This window comes from Oryctolagus cuniculus, chromosome 19, assembly GCF_051225735.1.
Source record: "Oryctolagus cuniculus isolate XC-2025 breed Fujian yellow rabbit chromosome 19, ASM5122573v1, whole genome shotgun sequence".
Lineage (NCBI taxonomy): Eukaryota > Metazoa > Chordata > Mammalia > Lagomorpha > Leporidae > Oryctolagus > Oryctolagus cuniculus.
Window position 1 is genome coordinate 58,917,113 of NC_142885.1, and position 20,547 is coordinate 58,937,659.

At 50.8% G+C, this 20,547-nt stretch overlaps 1 protein-coding gene across 4 annotated transcripts in view; it reads left to right on the forward strand.

Annotated features, from left to right (window-relative positions):
* The window catches only part of TMC5 (transmembrane channel like 5), a 98,121-nt gene that overhangs the window by 71,121 nt on the left and 6,453 nt on the right, over positions 1-20,547 (forward strand). The window contains exons 15-21 of one of the 4 annotated variants that reach the window (XM_070064782.2): positions 1,349-1,424; positions 1,566-1,699; positions 3,781-3,954; positions 5,907-5,985; positions 9,912-10,016; positions 13,026-13,068; positions 13,778-14,474. In XM_070064782.2, the coding sequence (XP_069920883.2) occupies positions 1,349-1,424; positions 1,566-1,699; positions 3,781-3,954; positions 5,907-5,985; positions 9,912-10,016; positions 13,026-13,068; positions 13,778-13,824 (658 nt within the window). In that variant the 3' untranslated portion in view covers positions 13,825-14,474. Of the gene's footprint in view, positions 1-1,348; positions 1,425-1,565; positions 1,700-3,780; positions 3,955-5,906; positions 5,986-9,911; positions 10,017-13,025; positions 13,069-13,777; positions 14,475-20,547 lie in introns of those variants that run through there. The other 3 variants (XM_070064781.2, XM_070064783.2, XM_070064784.2) reach the window with 3 other exon arrangements.

Sequence of the window (20,547 nt, forward strand, 5' to 3'; positions counted from 1 at the left end):
CCTGGGTTATGTTAGTGATGGCATGGCCTTTTCTCTGGTCGTGGAGTGATGTATTTGCTCCCTGCCAGGTCGCCTTCGAGCAGCTTGGCAGCCAGCAGTCTCTCACTCACGTTATTTCAGCCAGCGGGACAGCTTTGGGCAAGTCGCTCCTGCTCTCTCTAACCCTCAGCTTTCCAACCTCTCGGTGAGAGAGACGATACTTTCTGCTCCCAGGATCTTGGAGAGGACTGAGAAAATGAGCGCTTCGTGAGTGTCTGCCTCAGATGTGTTGCATAAGCATGGATGTTATGACTATGGCTGTCCTCATGAGCATCCTTTAAAACATGTTTTTATTTTAAAAACGTGTTAAGACGTACAATCACATGGCTGTATAACCAATCTTCAGGACCTTTCCTTCTTGCAAAACTGAAACTCCAAATTGTAAAACAACTCCACGTTTCCTCCTTCCCTGGCAACAACCCCTCTGCTCCCTGCTTCTCTGAGCCCGACCCCTCCAGATTCCACCCACAGGTGGAGCCAGACGGTATTGAACTTGGTATGCCTGGCTGATTTCCCAGAAGGTTCGCCCATGTTGCAACCTTTCCTTTGTACACCTGGACGGTAGCATCATGTGCCCGTGAACACCTGGGTTGCTTCTGCCTTTGACTCTTATGAACAGCATTGCCATGAACTTGGGCGTGCAGTTACTCTGCAATCTTGCTTAGTTCTTTTTTTTTTTTAAATTTATTTATTTATTAATTTTATTTATTTGAAAGACAGAGTTACAGAGAGAGAGAGGGAGAGGGAGAGATAGAGATCTTCCATCCATTGGTTCACTCCCAAAGTGACCATAGCAACCAGGGCTAGGCCAGGCTGAAGCCAGGAGCCAGGAGCTTCATCCAAGTCTCCCCTAGGCACAGAAGCTGGGCCATCTTCTGTTGCCTTCACGTTGCTTAGTTCTTGTGGATATCCACCCAGAGTGGAATTTCTGGATCTCCCATGTTTTGTTTTTTAGAAAACCGATGTAGGTAATTGATCTGACACTGGGTAATAGCTTGACTTACAGATAGATGGCCACCTGCTCCTTGTGCCTTTACCTGCTCTTCCCTCCGGGCAGGTGGCTGTGTTCTGAGTCCTCTTCTTCTAAAGACCCCAGTCCTGTCAGCTCAGGGCCCACCACAGTGACCATGTTTTAACCCAATTACCAGTATAGAGGCCCTCTCTCTGGGTTCAGTCATGTTCAGAGGTATGCGTGAGTCATGGAGGACACAAATCAACCTGCAACATCCCCTCTCCCTTCCCTCTCCAGCCCTGCCCCCGCTCCCCATCTCTCCCACGGTCTCTGACACTCACCGTCTCTCCTTCGCAGGATTGGAATCTTCTTCTGCCCCTTGCTGCCCTTTATCCAAATGATCACCCTTTTCATCATGTTTTATGTCAAAAATGTGAGTCAGTCTGAACCCTGTCCCCTGTGTGACCTGACGGTGGCTGGGGCTGGGAAGGGGCCGGGAGGCAGGAGCGTGGCCGGGGTCCCTCTGGCTGCTTGTCTAGCTGCAGACAGCAGGAGACCGCACCTCTCCCTGCAGATCAGCCTGATGATGAATTTCCAGCCTCCGAGCAAAGCCTGGCGGGCCTCTCAAATGATGACTTTCTTCATCTTCTTGCTCTTTTTCCCGTCTTTCACCGGAGTCCTGTGCACCCTGGCCATCACCATCTGGAGGTAGGAGACGGCGGCCTTGGGCGAGGTTTTAGGCACTGGCTACGTGACCGTTCGTTTCAAATGTGGCTTTAGGGATGGGCGATTGGCCTGGCAGTTACGATGCTAGTTAGGCCTGCGTTTGAGTCCTGGCCCAACTCCTGATGCCAGCTTCCTGCTAATGCACGCCACCAGAAGGAGCAAGTGATGGCTCAAGGCTCGGCCCTCTGCCACCCACACGGGGGACCCAGCATGAGTTCCAAGCTCCTCAGCGTGGTTGGCTCCGGCTGTTGCAGGCATCTGGGGAGTAAGTAGATAGATGGGAACTCTGGCTCTTTCTCGCTCTGGCTTTCAAATACATTAAGTAAAACATTTAAATGTGGGCTTATAATATTGTTCAGGGGTGATGAGGCCAACAGAGCAGCAGACGATTGCCACTGAGAAATGTAGTTGTTACTCACAGTTCCCAAGAAGAGGGGGCACTGCTTGGCATGCAGGGCCACACGGAGGAGCCCCAGGGTTGGTCAAGGTCAAGTGGGAGAGGAACAGAAGGGGAAACCTGGGCAGGAGGTGAGAAACAGGGAAGGTGGAGGAATCAGGTTTTGGACTGGCTACTCTGAATAATTTTAGCCGGCTCTGGAAGGGAGGGGCTGCCCCGAGTGGTGTGGTTCCTGGCCTCGGGCATACAAGGGCAGGTGCATGGTGGCCCGGAGTATAAGAGAAGGCAGCAAAGGAGGCAGCTGGAGATGTGGGCCCTGGACTGGCTGGTTTGCCCACGAGAGCCACATGTTTCAGTCTAACCCAGGGAAGGACAGTCTCTCCAGAGTCGGTCAGGCCTCGGCTGTCAAAGCACAGACCATAAAGACGTGCTCCTTGAAGCACGCAGCCCTGCGTCCCTTGGTAGCCAGCAAATAGTCCAGCCGTGGAAGGGAACACGAATCCCATTCTGGTCACTGCCACCAGGCACCCAGGGTGAGGAGAAGCTTCCTCACGTCTGCCGAGAATGGAAGCGTCTCAGAATGGGCAGAGGCCCGTTCCTCCCCTGGAGAACAGAACTTCACCCGAGCTAGCTGAGGCTGTGTCTGACCTGGCTTACTCCCACCCTCCACCTCACCTCCCTGTGGCTCCACTGTGCCCTGGCCCTAAGGCACTTGCTGCATTCCTGGGACCCAGCGTCCCCTCCGCACATGGGCAGGATCCTCTCTTGGAAGTGCCACAGCGCCAGCCCCTCTCTTTGTGTTCCTTAATTCAAGTTCCCAGGGAAGAGAATCTGATTGCCCTCACTCATTTCTTCAAGCCAAAATGCCACAGAGGTCATTGTTTGGCCTTTGGGTTGGCCACTGTTGGATCCGGTGATACGTCTGGTGCAAGGTCTCATTTTCAGAGTGATATGAGGGAAATAGGCAGGAAGATTAGATAGGAACAGGGGAGCGGAAAGATTTTTCCACAGTTTCTGCCTCTAGCCTTGTGCTGTAACTCCACCCCCTTACGTGTCAATCCAGTATGCCCACTTTCCCATGATGCACCTGCTTCTCCTACAGCAGGAAGAAGATGCCATGATAGCCAGTGGAAGTTAGGCTCCTTGTGGAGGCACCATGAAACTCCCAGAAAGCTTCATGCACACCAAACCCCACCCTCTACCCCCTAAAGGGGACAGTTGCACATGGGGGTGGCCCCTTTTCTCTTGGTTTCCTGCCCCTGTTGCTGGTCCTTCTTTGGCCTCCTCCCCCATTCTCTTCTCAAAGGCAGCTCTCGGGCCCACTCATGATGGGTATCTCTCCATGTGGGGTTGCCCACACTCTCACGTGAGTGAATACACATAGTGTATTCACTCTCTCGCTTCTAAGTAAATCCTGCTCTCACTCACGCACCTTACTTACATCTGTGCTTTGGAGTCTTAGCTGTATGAAGACAAGGACTTGGAATCTAATAGTTGGGATTCATATGCCAGCCATGGCTGGGGCAGGAATCCCCTTTGGAAAGACAGTGGGGGTGGAGCAGGCAAGAATCGCTTTTTCCAGGTCCAGAGCCCAGAGGGACAGCCTGATTCTAGAATGACTCTGAGTGCTGCACTCGGGATGATTCTGCACCCCTCGTTCTCCCAGGTTGAAACCCTCCGCCGACTGTGGCCCCTTCCGAGGCCTGCCTTTCTTCATTCACTCCATCTACAGCTGGATCGACACCCTAAGCAGACGGCCTGGCTACCTGTGGGTTGTTTGGATCTATCAGAACCTCATTGGAAGTGTGCACTTCTTCTTCATCCTCACTCTGATTGTGTTGTAAGTGGGGGCGTCTCAGGGAACGAGTAGGGAAAAGCCACAGCTGTTGGGGGGAGCACATTTCACTGACACAAGGTGTGGACAGCCCTGGGGATGTCAGGGTGGCAATGACCGTCATGGCGCAGCTCACTGTCTGATGACCCTAATGTGTACCCCTGGACAGGCAGGATTTTTTAAAAGTTAGTTAGTATTTTATTTCCTTCCCTCCCTCCCTCCCTCCATGTTACACCTCTTGTAAAAGGACATGAGAAGAAAATGAAAACATGAATATGAGAGTGCTTAGGAGAATCTTGCATGCGGTTCTTCCTGAGACTGATTTGTTAAAATGGTCGAGGCATCACTGCTACTTCGGATACTGTGCTTTCGCTTTTGAATTTTAAAAAGATGGACGTGCTGAGAAAGCATCATTGTTGACACCGTGCCCGTTTCTCTGCGTGGAGCCGTGGGTTGGGTGCTTTATGGCGGTCCCCTTCTAGAAGCGAGGTCTTGACGGCATCTGAGATTGCAGCTCCTCGTATGGAGACACAGCTCAAACGCGCAGACTGTTGGAACAAGCCGACATAGACCGTAGAGCAAGCCCTCAGTTTTACAGAGATGGAAACACGCAGAGACAGGTTCCGGGCCATGCAGCCTGTCGGGGCAGAGGCTAGACCCTAGGTCTCCCAGCTGGCAGGTGCCTGCCCTCCCACACCCCAGGCTGCCATTGGCCCCCTTAGAGTGATGACTTCTGGTGCTTTGCTCCTCCAAACTCCCAATCCACTGAGTCTGTGCTGTTTTCACTCACACTTCTGACACGTGTGTGCGTGTATGTGTGTGTGTATGTGTGTGTGTGGTTTTCCCCTGCACCAACCAATGCTCCGACTTCCAGGGCACCAGCTGAGTGTCCTACAGCTCCGTTCCACCCTGCGCTCTCCACCTGGAGTTAGCATCAGATCCGATGAGTTAAGGAACTGCTTCCATGTCAGACGCCGACTCCAGCGTCCCAGATCGTCACCTTGTACTTCTGACCAGCTGGCCATAACTTCCGGGGTTCCCGCTACCCCCTCCTCGGGTTTGATTAATTTGCTAAAGTGAATCACAGCACTCAGGAAGGCACTTTGTTGTTGCCAGTTTATTACAAAGATGCGATTCAGGGGCCCCCAGTGAGAGAGATGCCTGGGCCGAGGACTGGGGATGAGTGTGAGGTGGACCCCCCACGTCCTCCCTTGGGTGGGCATCATTGAAGAAGTCTTTGCTGCTGCTGATTAGCTCAGTTTCAAGCCCCTCTCTCCTCCCTGTGGTCAGGGGAGGGTGGGGCGGGGGCTGAACTGTCCAGTCCTCTGATCCAGCCTTGGTCCTCCTTGTGAGCAGCCCCTACCTCGGTGCTATCTGAGAGTCCTCCGCCACCAGTCATCTTACTGGCACACAAAAGACACTCGCTACTCTGGAGCTTGCAAAGGTTTTAGGAGCTCCGTGCCAAGAACCAGGGACAAAGACCAAGTATGTGTTCATCACATGGGGAGCTTATCACAAGTGCAGGATCTCGGGCTGCAGCCCAGACATGAGCAGCTGCACTAGAGCAGCATCCCAGATACCCTGCAGATCCTGGAGCCCCGACTGCACGTTCAAATCATGCGCATTTAAATGATGCTGATGCTTTAAAACATCTGGCCCCGTGTCCACAGGTGCTCAGCTAATTGGTTGGAGGAGGAGTCAGGACACAGAGCCTATTTCTACCTTCCAGATGATTCCATGGGCAGCCAAGTGGAACATGCATTTCCCTAGAGATTTTAACCAGTAGCTCACCCTGACATGACTTTTTGGGGACATATCTGGGACAAAAAAAAATATTTGCAAGCAAATAGTCTACTTCCTTTGCACCCCAATATTCTACTTCCTTTGCACCCCACTGAAATTCAAAGCCTGCAAAGCATTGGCAAGAGTGCCTGTCATTCATTTGTCTTCTCTTCCAGAATCATCACCTATCTTTACTGGCAAATCACAGAAGGAAGAAAGATAATGATCAGGCTTCTCCATGAACAGATTATCAATGTAAGTCCTGTTGGATTCCTGTTATAATCTTCCCACTTTATAATGGACATTGTCAAAGCTTTGTTTATTTATTCTAATTTTAAAGGCAGAATTACAGAGAGAGTGCAAGAGGGACGGGGGAGGGAGTGACAGAGGGAGGGAGGGAGAGGGAGAGAGATCTCGCATCTGATGATGGTTCATTCCCCAAATGACTGCAGTGGCTGAGACTGGGCAAGGCTGAATCCACAAGTGGCAGGGGCCAAATGACTTAGGCCATCTTCCACTGCTTTCCCAGGCGCACTAGCTCTGTGGAGCTGGATCAGAAGCAGGGCAGCCAGAACTCAAACTGGCTCTCCTATATGGGATGCTGGCATTGTAGGTGGTAGCTTAACCAGCTGCCCCACAACGCCAGCCCCTGTAATGAACATTTTCAAAATACTACAGTGGAGGGAGTAATAAGAGGAGCCCCCTTTTCCATAGCACCTGGCAATCCTTAGCAACCACCAGCGGTCATATACTCTTTTTTTTTTTTTAAAGATTTATTTATTTATGTGAAAGTCAGAGTTACACAGAGAAAGGAGAAGCAGAGAGAGAGAGAGAGAGAGGTCTTCCATCCGATGGTTCACTCCCCAACTGGCCGCAATGGCCGGACCTGTGTCAATCCAAAGCCAGGAGCCAGGAGCTTCCTCTGGGTCTCCCACGTGGTGCAGGGGCCCAAGGACTTGGGCCATCTTCTACTGCTATCCCAGGCCATAACAGAGAGCTGGATTGGAAGAAGAGCATCTGGGACTAGAACCGGTGCCCATATGGGATGCTGGCGCTTCAGGCCAGGGTGTTAACCCGCTGCGCCACAGCGCCGGCCCCCGGTCATATACTCTTATTTCATCTACACTATCTCTTTCCTGCAGATCTCTTGATTATTTGAAATCAAATCTTGGGCTTTATATTATTTTTTAATCTGCTAAAACTTTCATGTGCAGCTTTATGAGCTAAAGACTTTTTAAAATCGTGACCACCATGTCAGTATCAGGCCTGAAAGAAAACGTATCAATAATTCACTACCTATTTGCAGGAGTCAGTCAGGGTTCGCATTTCCCGGATTGTCCCAGTCGTCTTGTTCAAAGCAGGATCAGAAGAAAGGGCCACACACTGCATTTGGTGCTATGCTGATTGTATGTTGATCCTTTTCTTCCCTTTTTATTGTTGAAGAATTCAGATCTTCCCACATTGACACATCCCTGAGTTATGACCCAGCTGGTTTAGTGTGTTTTTTCTTTTCCTTTTTTTCCCCTTTGTATTTCCTGTGAACTGGTGGTGAGACCTGGAAACTTTGACTAGATCCAGGTTCAACTCTTTTAGGCAGAATGCGTCCTAGACAAATCTATCGCCTTCTCTGCAGGTGAGGCTGTCTCTCTTCCTGTGATGTTGAGAGTGCTCAGTGGGTCCAGGTTTTGTTAGCCTGATCCGTGCACCCCAAGCCCCCATCTCCCTTTTGCCTAATGAATTCAGCAGCCTTCCCAGAGCATTGCCTGGAAGACGCATGGATTTCATTGGGGATTACAACCTAGCAACTTCTGATTCTATAATTCCTCCTGCGTTTATTAACTAGATTTCTATTTAAAAAAGAATTTTTGCTCTTTAAATATTTACCTTGAAGTGGGATTCATAAAGGGAAGGCAAGGTCAGCATGTGATTCTTTGCTTGGATTCACGTTTTCAGAATGGTGAGGCAGGGCCCTGGTGTACAGGTTTTGTGGAGCTGCTGGACCACAGACTTCGCTGCTTCAAGCAGCAGAAATGTTGAACTCATGGTCCTGGAAGCCAGAAGTCCAAGATCAAGGTGTTGGGTTGTTGGGGCTGGTTCCCTCCAAGGTTCTGAAGGAGAAGCCAGTCTGTCCATGGTGTCGGCTCGCTGTCACTGCTGGGTGCACCTGGTGCACCTGGCCTTGAACTCCACTCCCTGCGTCCGTCTTCACAGCCTTTTCCTCCGTGTCCATTTCTTCTCCTTTTCCTTTCTAAGGACTTGCTATTGGACAGAGGGTCTACACGTGGAGGATGATCCTCAATTTAATTACACCTGTAAAGACCCTATTCCAGAATGAGACCCTATTCAAGGTCCTGGGGATCAGACTTGGGCACTATTCAACTCGTCACACCTAGCAATCTCTGAGAATGGCCGGCGAGGATCTTCACACTGTTGTTATAAATCCATGCTTTAAATATATTTTGGTATCCTTCAATTACAGTCTCCATTTATTTAAATATTTATTTATTTATTTATTTTGAAATTCAGAGTTACAGAGAGAGAAGGAGAAGGAGGGAGGGAGGGAAGGGGGGAGGAAGGGAAGGAGGGAAGGAGGGAGGGAGTTAGAGAGGAAGAAAGAGAGATCTTCCTTCTGCTGCTTCACTCCCTAGATGGCCACAGCAGCCAGCACTGGGTCAGGCTGAAGCCAGGAGCCAGGAATTCATCTGGGTCTCCCACGTAGGTGTCAGGGGCCCAAATACTTGGGCCGTCTTCTACTGTGTTTTCCAGGCTGTTAGCAGGAAGCTGGATCATAAGCAGAGCAACCAGGACACAAACCAGTGCCCATATGGGATGCCAGCATTGCAGGTGGTGGCTTACCCACTATGCCACGATGCTGGCCCCAGTTACAATCTCTTTTAATGCTCAAATAGTAACATCCTTTGATAGTGGAAACCATTTATATTTATTTATTTTTATTTGAAAGGCAGAGAGGGAGAAGGAGAGAGAGAGAGAGAGAGAGAGAGAGAGAGAGAGAATCTATCTACTGGTTCTCTTCCCAGATATGTACAGCAGCTAAGGCTGGGCCACACTGAAGCCAGGAGCCCAGGCCCAGTTCAGGTCTTCCATGTGGGAGTCAGAGGCCCAACTATTCGTGTCATCACCTGCTGCCTCTCAAGACGTGTATTAGCCAGAAGGCAGAGCCAGACGTGGCATAGCCAGGACTCAGATCCAGGTACTGCGATATGGGAAGTTGGCATTCCAATTGGCATCTCTCCTGCTGGGCCAAATGCCTTCCCTGATATACCTGTGAATTAGTTTCTTTGGCTACCAATAGAATTTGCTCCCTGTTCTTTTGACATGGTTGCAGAAGTCTTTGGTAACTTCCTTGCTCCTTGATAGAAAACATGTTCCAGGCTCATCTTTGTTTCCTGTCCCAGACCAGGAATGAGCTGTTTCTTCAAGGAGTCCTGGTGAGATGGTGTTTACAGACCACAGTCTGGGCACAGAGTGCTTATTTCAACTGGGTTCCCTTTTCTTCTAAATCTCAACATAACTGTAGCGTGAGAGCTGGCATCTATGAGCATGAGACAGAAGCATGTTGTATTGGCTTGAATCCTTAAGATCGCAGATAATTTGAGCTGGTCTTTTGGGAATGCGAAGAAAGGGTATGTGTTCCTTTGTACTCTTTCTTTCCTTGTCCCCAGAAGCATCACCAGTATATTTCTGATGCAGGGTTGTGAATCGTTTGGGCAAGTTTTAGGACGATCTCAACATGGGAGAGATTTGTTCTAATGCCTGGAGTTGTAAGGGCAGTGGTAGGTGTACTGGGGAGATAGTTGGATGGCGTTTATTTGAAGGCAGCGTAAGCGTCACCACAGGCCTGTTACAAATGGACCATGAAGGCAGGGGCACTGTCCCCAGAAGAACCCAGACAGTGGAGTGGAAGTTGCTTCTGGCAACAGGCTAGAGCAGGTGCCGCTCAGGCCTGAGGGAGGAATTGCTTTAGAGGAGAATGTGGCAATGCAGGAGGCTCTGCTGGGCCCTTGGCTTCGCTGTGCAGCGTTCCTGCTCTTTCATCAGAAGAAAATACGGCCACAGCCTCCAAAGGACGTCTGGATGCTTCTGGCCACCAACTGCTTCTCAACCGCACACTGTTGTTCAGCCGTCATGTTTTGATTTTTTTTTTTTTTTTTTTTTTGCAGGAAGGCAAAGATAAAATGTTTCTGATAGACAAGTTGATCAAACTACAGGATGCAGAGAAGAGAGCAAACCCCAGCTCACTCGTACTGGAAAGGAGAGAGGTGGAGGTGAGGCCGGGGGCTGCCTTGGGAAGCCGTGGGACCCACGCTTGTTTCCTTGTGACAAGGGCGTCAGGGAGCTAACAGAGACTGAGCTCTTGGGATCACATAAGGACCGCTTTCTCTCCAGGTTGAAGCATTTCTGTGTTTTTTTAAATCGAAAACATTCATCCATCTAACACTTCCCACGCCTGGCCTTGTTCTCAGTGGTGGGATATTGGGAACAAAATCAAGCTGCTCCCCTCATGGGGTTCGCATGCTTGTTTTATGGAATTCAGTAACATGGAAGTGAATCTCACTGGGAAGAGAAGTACCCTGAAACCTCATTGTACTATTTTTTTAAAAGATTTATTACAGAGAGAGAGGAGAGAGAAGGGAGGGAGGGAGGACAGGAGGAAGGCGGAGGAGGGAGGGAGGAGAGAGAGAATCTTCCATCCACTGGTTCATTCCCCAAATGGCCACAATAGTCAGGGCTGGGCCAGGCAGGAGCCAGGAGCTTCATCCAGGTCTCCTACATGAGCGCAGGGGCCCAAGTACTTGGACCATCCTCTGCTGCTTTCCCAGGTCATTAGCAGGATTGGAAATGGAGCAGCTGAGACACGAACCAGTGCCCATATGGGATGCTGACACTGCAGGCAGAGGCTTAGCCTTCTATGCCACGGTGCACTATCAATGCTTTCGTGCGTGGCCTTCCAAGATTTTTCCTCCCAGGCATCTGCAAACATAACCGCACCTACTCACACATTAAATTATTTATGCATGGGGCCAGTGCTGTGGCGTAGAATCTTTTTTAAAAGATTTTGTTTATTTGAGAGGTAGAATTACAGACAGAAAGAGGGAGACAGAGAGAGAGGTCTTCCAGCCACTGGTTCACTCCCTAAATGGCTGAAATGGCCAGAGCTGAGCCGATCTGAAGCCAGGAGTCAGGAGCTTCTTCAGAGTCTCCCACATGGGTTCAGGGGCCTAAGCACTTGGGCCATCTTCTACTGCTTTCCCAGGCCACAGCAGAGAGCTGGATCGGAAGAGGAGCAGCTGGGCTAGGAACCATACGGGATACCGACATTGCAGGCAGAGGCTTAGCCCACTATGCCACAGTGCTGGCCCCAATAAATCTTTAAAAAATTATGTATATATTACAAAAACTGGGCTATATTATAAAAATAGTATCATAACTCCCCATTCCCTGTTAGTGCAATGTCTGAGATGTTATTTCATTCCTCATGGATTTGGATTGTTCCCAGGCTCTTGCAATATTAATAGCAGTATGTAATGAAATATTAGTGGTATGATTATGTGAGTATTTCTGCCACAGGGCACCTGCGAGTACACAAGAATGCTAATAGATACAGTATTGCTATATCACGCTCCTAAAGAGATTTCACCAGTTTTATTCCTACCAAGAAGGCATAAAGGTGCCTGAAACCCTGCCCTAAGTTGAAAGCCCTTGCTGGCTTCTTTGGTGTCCTGGGAAGCATGGGTAAACAGTCAACGCACCCTAACTCCAGTACCACTGGGAGCTGAAAGTTGTGGTCTGACAGAAGAGACTGCCATCAACTTTACTGTCCCTGCAAAGGAATAGCACCAGCAGGATTTACGTAAGGCGTCTGGAGACCCGCTGCAAATCCTTTGAGGCTGGGGACCATGTCTGTCACCTGGTGTCTTCCACTCCTAATACAAGGGTGTTTCAAAAAGTTCGGGGAAGGTGGGATAAAAAGGAAAGTTTATTTTGGTGCAAAACCTTTGAAATCCCTGTAGATGAAGTGTCTTCAAAGCAGTAGTGCAGAGTGCACATTATGAAAAACTATGTATGGGTTTCAATTTTTTTTGCACTAAGATAAACTTACCTACTTGCATTTTTCCATGAACTTTGTGAGGTAGCCTCATATATGACCCAGCATTCTATAAATGTTCCCGAAATATCAGTGGAAGAAGTGAATGAATGAGAGAATGGAATCATTGTTCCTGGAAAACAAAAATGATTGCTATTTCTATGAATGAGCCTTGGTCTTTTATTTTATTTTATTTTATTTTTACTTATTTGACCGGTAGAATTAGATAGTGAGAGAGAGACAGAGAGAAAGGTCTTCCTTCCATCGGTTCACCCCCAAAATGGCCGCTACAGCCGGCGTTGTGCCAATCTGAAGCCAGGAGCCAGGTGCTTCTTCCTGGTCTCCCAGGGGCCCAAGCACTCGGGCCATCCTCCACTGCCCTCCCGGGCCACAGCAGAGAGCTGGACTGGAAGAGGAGCAGCCAGGACAGAATCCGGCGCCCATATGGGATGCCGGCGCAGCAAGCAGAGGATTGGCCAAGTGAGCCACGGCGCCGGCCCCTGAGCCTTGATCTTAATCTGTCACTCCCCTGCTTTTTTTTTTTTTTTTTTTTTTTTTTTTTGAGAGACAGAGACTTCTACTAGTTCACTCCCCAGAGGCATGCAACAGCCTGGCTGGGAGCTGGGTACTCAGTCCCGGTCTCCCACATTGGGTGGCAGGGACCCAACCGCTTGAGCCACATCACCTGCTGCCTCCTAGGGTCTGCGCTGGCCCTGAGTCCGGAATCAACAGCTAGGGCCAGGAATCAAACCCAAGTACTCTCATATGGGATGGGGGCATCTGAACTACTAGTCCAAACCCCTACCCCACAATCCCTTAATTTAAAAATGTGATAGGGAGACCAGCATTTAGCCTGGGGGAAAGCCCCTGCTGAGCCGCCTGCCTCCCACCAGGGCACCTGGGCCTCCGTCCGCCTTCCAGCTCTGACTTCATGCAGACCCTGGGAGGGCGTGTGGTTGCTCCAGTGATTCAGAAACCTGAATCCAGTTCCTGGCTCCGGCTTCAGCCCAGCGCAAGCCTGCCCCGGTGGGTGTATGGGTAGTGAGCCAGGGAATGAGAGCTCGCTCTCTGCCTCTCTGCTTCTGGAAAACAACAAAACCTTAGGGTGTTCACAGATCTTCCCAGCTAGGCAGGAAGCCTCAGGCCTTGCAGTCCTTGTGATGCGGCTGCCCGTTCTCTTGTCTTCCAGCAGCAAGGATCTTTGCACTTTGGGGAGCGTCAGTCTACCCCTGGTGAGTAACCCACCTCTCCCCGGACACACCACGGATCTCTCCAGGTGATACTGCCCAGGACCGAGGGTCAGAATCGCTGGTGCATCATTGCTCTGTCCATTGCAAAACCAGTGTGAATTGCGTCTGGCAAAAAGCAAGAATAATTCTTGTTTTTGGCCGTGCCTGAGACAGGAGCTCACGAAGGCACCAGAACCTGGTCCGTTTCTGTTCATTTCTTTCCCGTGTTAGTTCCTTCTGCAAATAGGCTCTTCCTACCCCCTGAGAGGCCGCCTTATCAACTTGTGTCTTCTCAGAGTCACTGTGTAGGGAAAGCGTGGGGTCCCGGAGCCCCTTATTAGTGTTTTCTTGGATCTGCTTGGGGATGTTCCCATCCGTGAGCCAGTCGCTATCACTGTGAGATTTCCCTGGTCAGCTTGGAGTCACTTCCCTCGTCTGCAGACCCCAGGGACTAAGAGTAGGGAAGAGTGGCTTCCCAGAAATACCTGGGGCTGATCCCAGAGGGGAATGAATGCTGGGGAGGAAATGAGCCAGCCCATTGGGCTTTCGGGTGTTGCATTTCCTGCTGGCATCTGATGGTGGGGGTTCAAGGCTGGGGAGAACAGAAATGGCCAAGGAGGAGGCAAGGAAGCTGTGAGAAGTTATGGGATGTTGAAGTCGCTCCCCTGTAGTGCGTGTCCACGTTAACTTCTCTTTCCCGTGTCAAACCCAGACCTGCGATACAGGCGGTCCGTTCAAGAAGACAGTACGAAGGCGTGATGGCTGTTGCGGTAGGCGGATGCCAATCAACAACTTCTTTGTGACACCTGAGCCTGTGGGGGTTTCCCAGAAGGGGAGTCCCAGCCTTTAGCCAGGAGCAGAAACTGACCATGCAGTAAACACCGAGGAAAACTGAGCATTCCCTGTTCTGTTTTACACCTGGATTGCTGAGTTTTCAAAACAAAGTATTTGGAGTTTTCCAATAAAGACTGTTGTACTATACTGAGGCTAGCTTACAAAGACCTGGGAATGATGGATTTTATCTCCGAGAGATGTGTGCACAAGGGACTGGTCCTTGGGATTCTTGCCTCCCAGATCTGGCAAAGGTTTAGAAACCGGTGCTGAAAAAGATGATTCCATCTCAATAAATATGAGATCTGCAATTGGATTTCATGCAACGTGTGAACTGCGGAACATGCGTTTGTTTGTGACTTTGAACTAGAACTGTCCCCGTGTCACTCAAAGGTCTCCTCTCTCTGCTCTGTGGCATGTGAAGTCTTAAGCCTTTGGGGTTGGACTGGGGTGGGGGTGGCGTGGGACTCCGCCCCTCAGAGGGTTTATGCATGGCCATCAGTGCCTTGTGTTGGACCAAATGTGAAACCAGCTGTGATGTGTGGAATAAATGTGTGTGTACATGTGCATGTAATGCATATATGTGTGTATACGTATCACGTCTCAGCCTTTTGGCTGAGATCAAGTGTGTGTATACGTTTTTTCAAAGGTTTGCCAGGTGATGATTCACAAGGCATCTGGCTATTCTTAAAATGGAAGGGTTTGGGCAGGCGTCTGGTGCAGTGGGCTCAGCTTCCGCTTGGCCTGCCAGCATCCCCCCATAAGAGCTGGTTCAAGGGGCCGGTGAAATGGTGTAGTGGGTAAAGCTGCCTTCTGCAGTGCTGTCATCCCATAGGATGCTGGTTCGTGTCCCTGCCGCTCCTCTTCTGTTCCAGCTCTCAGCTATGGCCTGAGAAAGCAGTGGAAGATGGTCCAGGTCCTTGGGCTCCTGCACCCACATGGGAGACCCAGAAGAAGCTCCTGGCTCCTGGCTCCTGGCTTCAGATCAGCCCAGCTCCGACTGTTGCGGCCATCTGCAGAGTGAACTGGTGGATGGAAGATCTCTCTCTCTCTCTCTCTCTCTCTCTCTCTGCTTCTGCTTCTCTGTAACTCTTAAATAAATCTTTAAAAAAAGAAAAACTTAAAAAAAAAAAAAAGACGCAGTTAAAGCCAGGCTGCTCCGCCTCCGATCTGGCTCCTTGCTAATGTGCCTCCGAAAGCAGTGGAAGATGGCCCAAGTGCTTCAGTCCCTGCACCCACGTGGGAGACCCAGCTGGAGCTTCAGGCTTGTGGTTTCTCCCTGGCCCAACCCCAGCCGTTATAGCCATTTGGGGAGTGAATCAGTGAATACAAGATCTCCCTCCCCTTCTCTCTGTCTCCCTCTTTCACCCCCTCTTTCTCTTTTTTACTTTCCCTTTCAAATAAATAGTAAATCTTTAGAACTGTGGGGTCCAGCAGAATGGTCAATTACCAGTTACTTAAAGGACACTGTCCACTTCAGTAAGCGCTGCTGCGAAGTCTCATTGGAACTGAATTCAGAAAGCATTTAAATGAGTTCAAAACACACTCCACTGGTGCTCGGCGGTCGGTTCAGTTCGTCCTTTACTTACTGATTGTGGTCCTCCTTTATCTGAGGTTTTGATTTTCCGGGCTTCAGTTACCCTCAGTTAACTGCAGTCTAAGGACATTAAATTGAAAACTCCCAAAATGAACAGTTGCTAGGTTTAGCATCGTGATGAAGTCCCATGCCACCCCGGCCAGTCTTGCCCGTGGTGTGAAAGCTCCCCTTGTCCAGTGTCTCCACGCTGTATCTGCTACCTGCTCATGACCCACGTGGCTGCCTCTGTTATCAGAGTTTGTGAGCAAGGCACCCTTGTTTAACTTTACAGCAGGCCGGAAGCACAGGAGCAATGGTGCAAAGGAGACCTCAGGGTGTACGTAAGACGTGGAAGGCAGAGGAACTGGGATCTCACTGGCAGTGCTGCAGAGCGTAGAGAAAAATGTAGCACATCTGGGGTTCACTCCTTGGTTTCAGGCATCCACCGGGGGCGTTGGGGTGTCTTCCCTGGAGATAAGAGGTTAGAACTGCTGTATTCATTAATTAACCCCATCAACCTGACTTCTTTTTTAGGAAGATCAATTTATTTATTTAAAAGAAAGAGAGATCCATCTTCCGCGTGCAGTTTCACTCCCCCAAAATGGCCTCATTTTGAGCTGGGGCTGGACTAGGTTGAAGCCAGGAGGTTAGGACTCCATCTGGGTCCCCAATGTGGGTGGCAGTGGTTCAAGCTCTTAGGCCATCGTCCACTGGTTTCCCAGGATCAAAAGCAGGAGCTGGAAGAGAACTGGCACTCCGATACGGGATGCCAGCCTTGCAGGTGGTGGCGTAACCTGCTGTGCCATGACATCAGCCCCTACCTGTCGCTCCCCCTCTTTGTGGAGGAACGACACTAAACCCTGCCTAGGCTTCCTATCCGAGTCACGGCACCATTATGTCGCTCCACCTCTTCGTGGAGGAACGACACAGGACCCTGCGTTGTTCTTTCGTCTGCTCGGCCCTCCCCGGGTTTGCTGCTGGTTCTTCCCGGGTTGGCTACCGACCCTTCCACCTCCGTGGAAGGGCGGTTCCCCCTGCCACTTTCCCCACTTCCGCGGGGGAGCGGCACACTGCCGGCCAGCTCTCTTGGGGGCTGCACAGGTGTTCCTTCAGATAGATGTTCCTGGTGCATGTTGTCTCTCTCCTCCTTTATAGTCCTCTTCCACCAATCCCAACTCTGCTACCCACACGCCGAGTACGCTGCTCTCCTCCAATCAGGAGCAGGTCCTACAGTTTATTGCTTGAACTGGAGGCAGCTGTGTAGAAGCTGTTTCCTCCTCTCCCAGCGCCGTATTGTGGGAGAGCAGATGCATAGAATAAGTCTTAATTCCAGTAACTTAGTCTAGTCCGAGTTGCTCCCAGTTGCTCCCCACACCTACCAACGTGAGTTCTTTTGTTATTATCTTTGCTAGTGGTTGCTAGTAGTGTTCATTCATTCATTCATTCATTCAATGAATACGGGCCAGGTAGGGATGAACGAGTCATGGTGCTGTCTAGCACACTGATTTAGACAGGAACTTCACACTGTGCTTGCGACAGGTGTCTGGAGGAGCAGCCCAGGGCATTGTCCTGGGATCAGTGAAGGAGCCCTTGGCATTGAGGTTTGAAGCGATTCCGCGCCCCGCCCTCTGTCAGCCCAGTACTGCTTGTGCTGATCTGGCTCCCACACTGCAGCACGAGTTCCTCACTCACCGGAAGTGAAATGATTACATCCGGGTGCTCCTTTCACCTCCATCCCTATCTCCTCTTCACCGCAGCCTCTGCTCCTCCTGGATGCATAAATGCGGTAGAAAGATCTAGTCTGCGGGTTGCGTGCATACATGCGGATCGGAGTAGGATGTTTTACCAGTTGACCTTGCGATAGGGGATGCATTAGTTTTCTAGGATTGACATAAGGAAGTACCATAGACTAGATGTCTTAAACCAGACATTTTCTATACAGTTAAAAAAATATTTATTTGAAAGGTAGAATGACAGAGAGAGAGAGAGAGAGAGAGAGAGAGAGAGAGAGAATGGCCACATTGGCAGGGACTGGGCCAGGCGGAAGCCAGGAGCTGGAACTCCATCTGGATCTCCCACATGGGCAGCAGAGACCCAAGCACTTGGGCCATCATCTGCTTCTTTCCCAAGTGCCTGCTCAGAGAGCTTCCTGGGAAGGGGAGCAGCCAGGACTTGAACTGGCACCCCGAGATGGGATGCTGGCATCACAGGCAGCGGCTTAACCTGCTGTGCTACGGTTCTGAGCTCCCTCTCCTACAGTGTTAAGGGCTGGAAGTCCAAGGTTAAGGTGTCAGCAGGGCCGTTTGTTCTGAGGCCTCTCGCTGTGGCCTTCCTGTGTATTCGTGCACCCCTGATGTCCCTTCATGTCAGATACCCTCCTCTTAGAAGACACTGGTCAGGTTGCACTGGGGACTCCCTGATGTAATTGTGTGCTTATAAAAACTATCTCCAAGTATAGCTCCATCCTGAAATACTAGGGGTTAGGGCTTCAGCATAGGGATTTTGCAGTAGACAACTCTGTCCGCGCCAGGGGGAGGATGGTGCCGGCCAGCCCTGCCCAAGCCCTGCAGAGCCTGTTAGGCAGCAGAGCGTTCAGAATCACGCAGGGAGCTGTGCGTGTCAGCTTGTAGTTACTATAATAAAACACCTGACCTGGGCTGCTTCGGAAGAAACAGAGGCTCATCGTGGGGAGGCCGAGAACCCAAGTGGTTAGATGCAGGCTCCGGCGAGGGCCCCACAGCAGATGGTGGGAGCCTGTGCAGGAGTGGGTGATCATGTCGAGAACTAGAGGGCAGAGAGCTGTGTGGGCCAGGCCTGGTCCTTCTATAAGCTCTCCCAAGAGCTACTTTTTGGTTGTTGTTTTTAAAGATTTTATTTATTTATTTGAGAGGCAGAGCTACAGACAGAGAGGGAGAGAGAGAGAGAAAGGTCTTTCATCTGCTGGTTCACTCCCCAGGCCTCTCCGAAGCCAGGAGCCAGGAGCTTCTTCCAGGTCTCCCATGTGAGTGCAGGGGCCCAAGCACTTGGGCCATCCTCCACTGCCCTCCCGGGCCACAGCAGAGAGCTGGAATGGAAGAGGAGCAGCCGGGACTAGAACCAGCGTCCATATGGGATGCTGGCGCTGCAGGCAAGGGCTTAGTCTGCTATGCCACAGCACCAGGCCCAAAACAACACCTCTCTAGGACTTCTTCAGGATCTGCCCCTTCAGTGGCCACGGTGAATGGGCCAGTTCATTCTTTATGAGGCAAGGAGACGGCGATTTGGGGTGATGTTCAATTACAAAAGGAACAACTAAAAATAGCACAGGACTTGCGTAGGTTGTCCTAAGTTTGAAGTGAGGACAGTGGATAAGAGTTAAGCTCACCAATACAGCGTGCCTTCAGAATGGTAGCATGTAACAGTTCCTCCCTAAATTCTCCAAGTTAGAACTTTTCCACAGCACTGACCTCTGATCAACCTTGAGATAGCACCCAGAGGGAGGCGCTCACGCGTGGAGCAGGGCCCCAGGCTTGGCTCCGGGTGCACCTGTAGAGGGCTCACGCCTAAGCCCTGAGCAGTGCTCCTGTCCCTCCCCTCCCAGTGGTTTTCCAGCCCAAGTCACCTGCAGATCAGACAGAAGGCAGACTGCCACTTGTGGGGTCGGAAACGGGACGGAGAGTGCATTTCTCACAAGTGCCATGGAACTGAGGACCGCTGGGCAGTGTGGTTTGCAGACGAGCCACAGTTCTTCCTTATTTTGTCATTGAAACAGTGGTGTTACATTGTTAACGTGTTTCCTTCCTCATTCGAGCCATTGCTATGACAATTAGGGCACATGCTGTGACTTCCAGCCACGTGACAGATGACAAAGACTCAGGTGCACACAGTTACATCCGCCCCTTGTCTAAGGTCTCAGAGCGCGCAGGTGACGACATTGGGGGCACTGGTTCTCCCAGAAGCCTGTTGGCTCCGTTTCTCTAGGCGTGAGGTTCTCCCACTCGAGTGTCCAGGTGGGCATGCAGGTGGCACTTCCGAGGCAGTGGTTCCCCGTGGGGCTGGAGAGCTGCCTCTAGCACGGCCCCTGGGTGCTGGTGTTGATTCAGTGTCGGAGAGGAGACGGGGAAGGAGAGCCATGGGGCCGAGACTCAGCCTCTTCTTAATGTTGGGTAGGTTCTGCTGATGGTTAGATTTTAAGCATCAAGTTTGGTAGTAGAACAAATGAGGCCGGTCGTCTTTAGTATGTTTAACGGAGAAAGTCACACAACCTTGCTGTACTCTCCCAGGAACCAAACCTCCAAGCCAACACGGGGTGAGGGGTTGTTTGAAACAAGTCATTGACCCTTCCTGGCCCTCAAAGCCGGGGTTTACTGTCCAGCTGAGGCCTAGCCCTAGCCCTAATATAGGAAATTGCAGGTGTAATTTTTTTAAAGATTTTATTTGAGAGAGTTACAGACAGTGAGAGGGAGAGACAGAGAGAAAGGTCTTCCTTCCGTTGGTTCACTCTCTAAATGGCCTTAATGGCTGGAGCTGCACCAATCTGAAGCCAGGAGCCAGGAGCTTCTTCCTGGTCTCCCACGTGGGTGCAGGGGCCCAAGGACTTGGGCCATCTTCTCCTGTTTTCCCAGGCCACAGCAGAGAGCTGGACTGGAAGTGGAGCAGCCAGGACTAGAACTGGCCCCCATATGGGATGCTGGCGCCACAGGCGGAGGATTAACCTACTGCGCCATGGCGCCGACCCCAGGTGTAATTAAAAAAAAAAAAAAAAGCTTACTTTATTTATTTGAAATGTAGAGTGTCAGAGAGAGAGAGAGAGAGAGAGGAGATTTTTCACTTGCTGGCTTACTCCCCAAGTGGCTGCAACAGCCAGGGTTGGGCCAGGCCAAAGCCAGGAGCCCAGAACCCCATCTGGGTCTCCCACAGGGGTGGCAGTCATCCAAGCACTTGGGCCGTCTCCACCGCTTTCCCAGGTGCATTAGCTGGAGGCTGGATCAGAAGCGGAGCAGCTGGGACTCAAACCAGCCCTCCCGTATGGGATGCCAGCACTGCAGGTGGCAGCCACAGCACCAGCTCCAAGGCAGGCATGCTTTTTGGAAAAA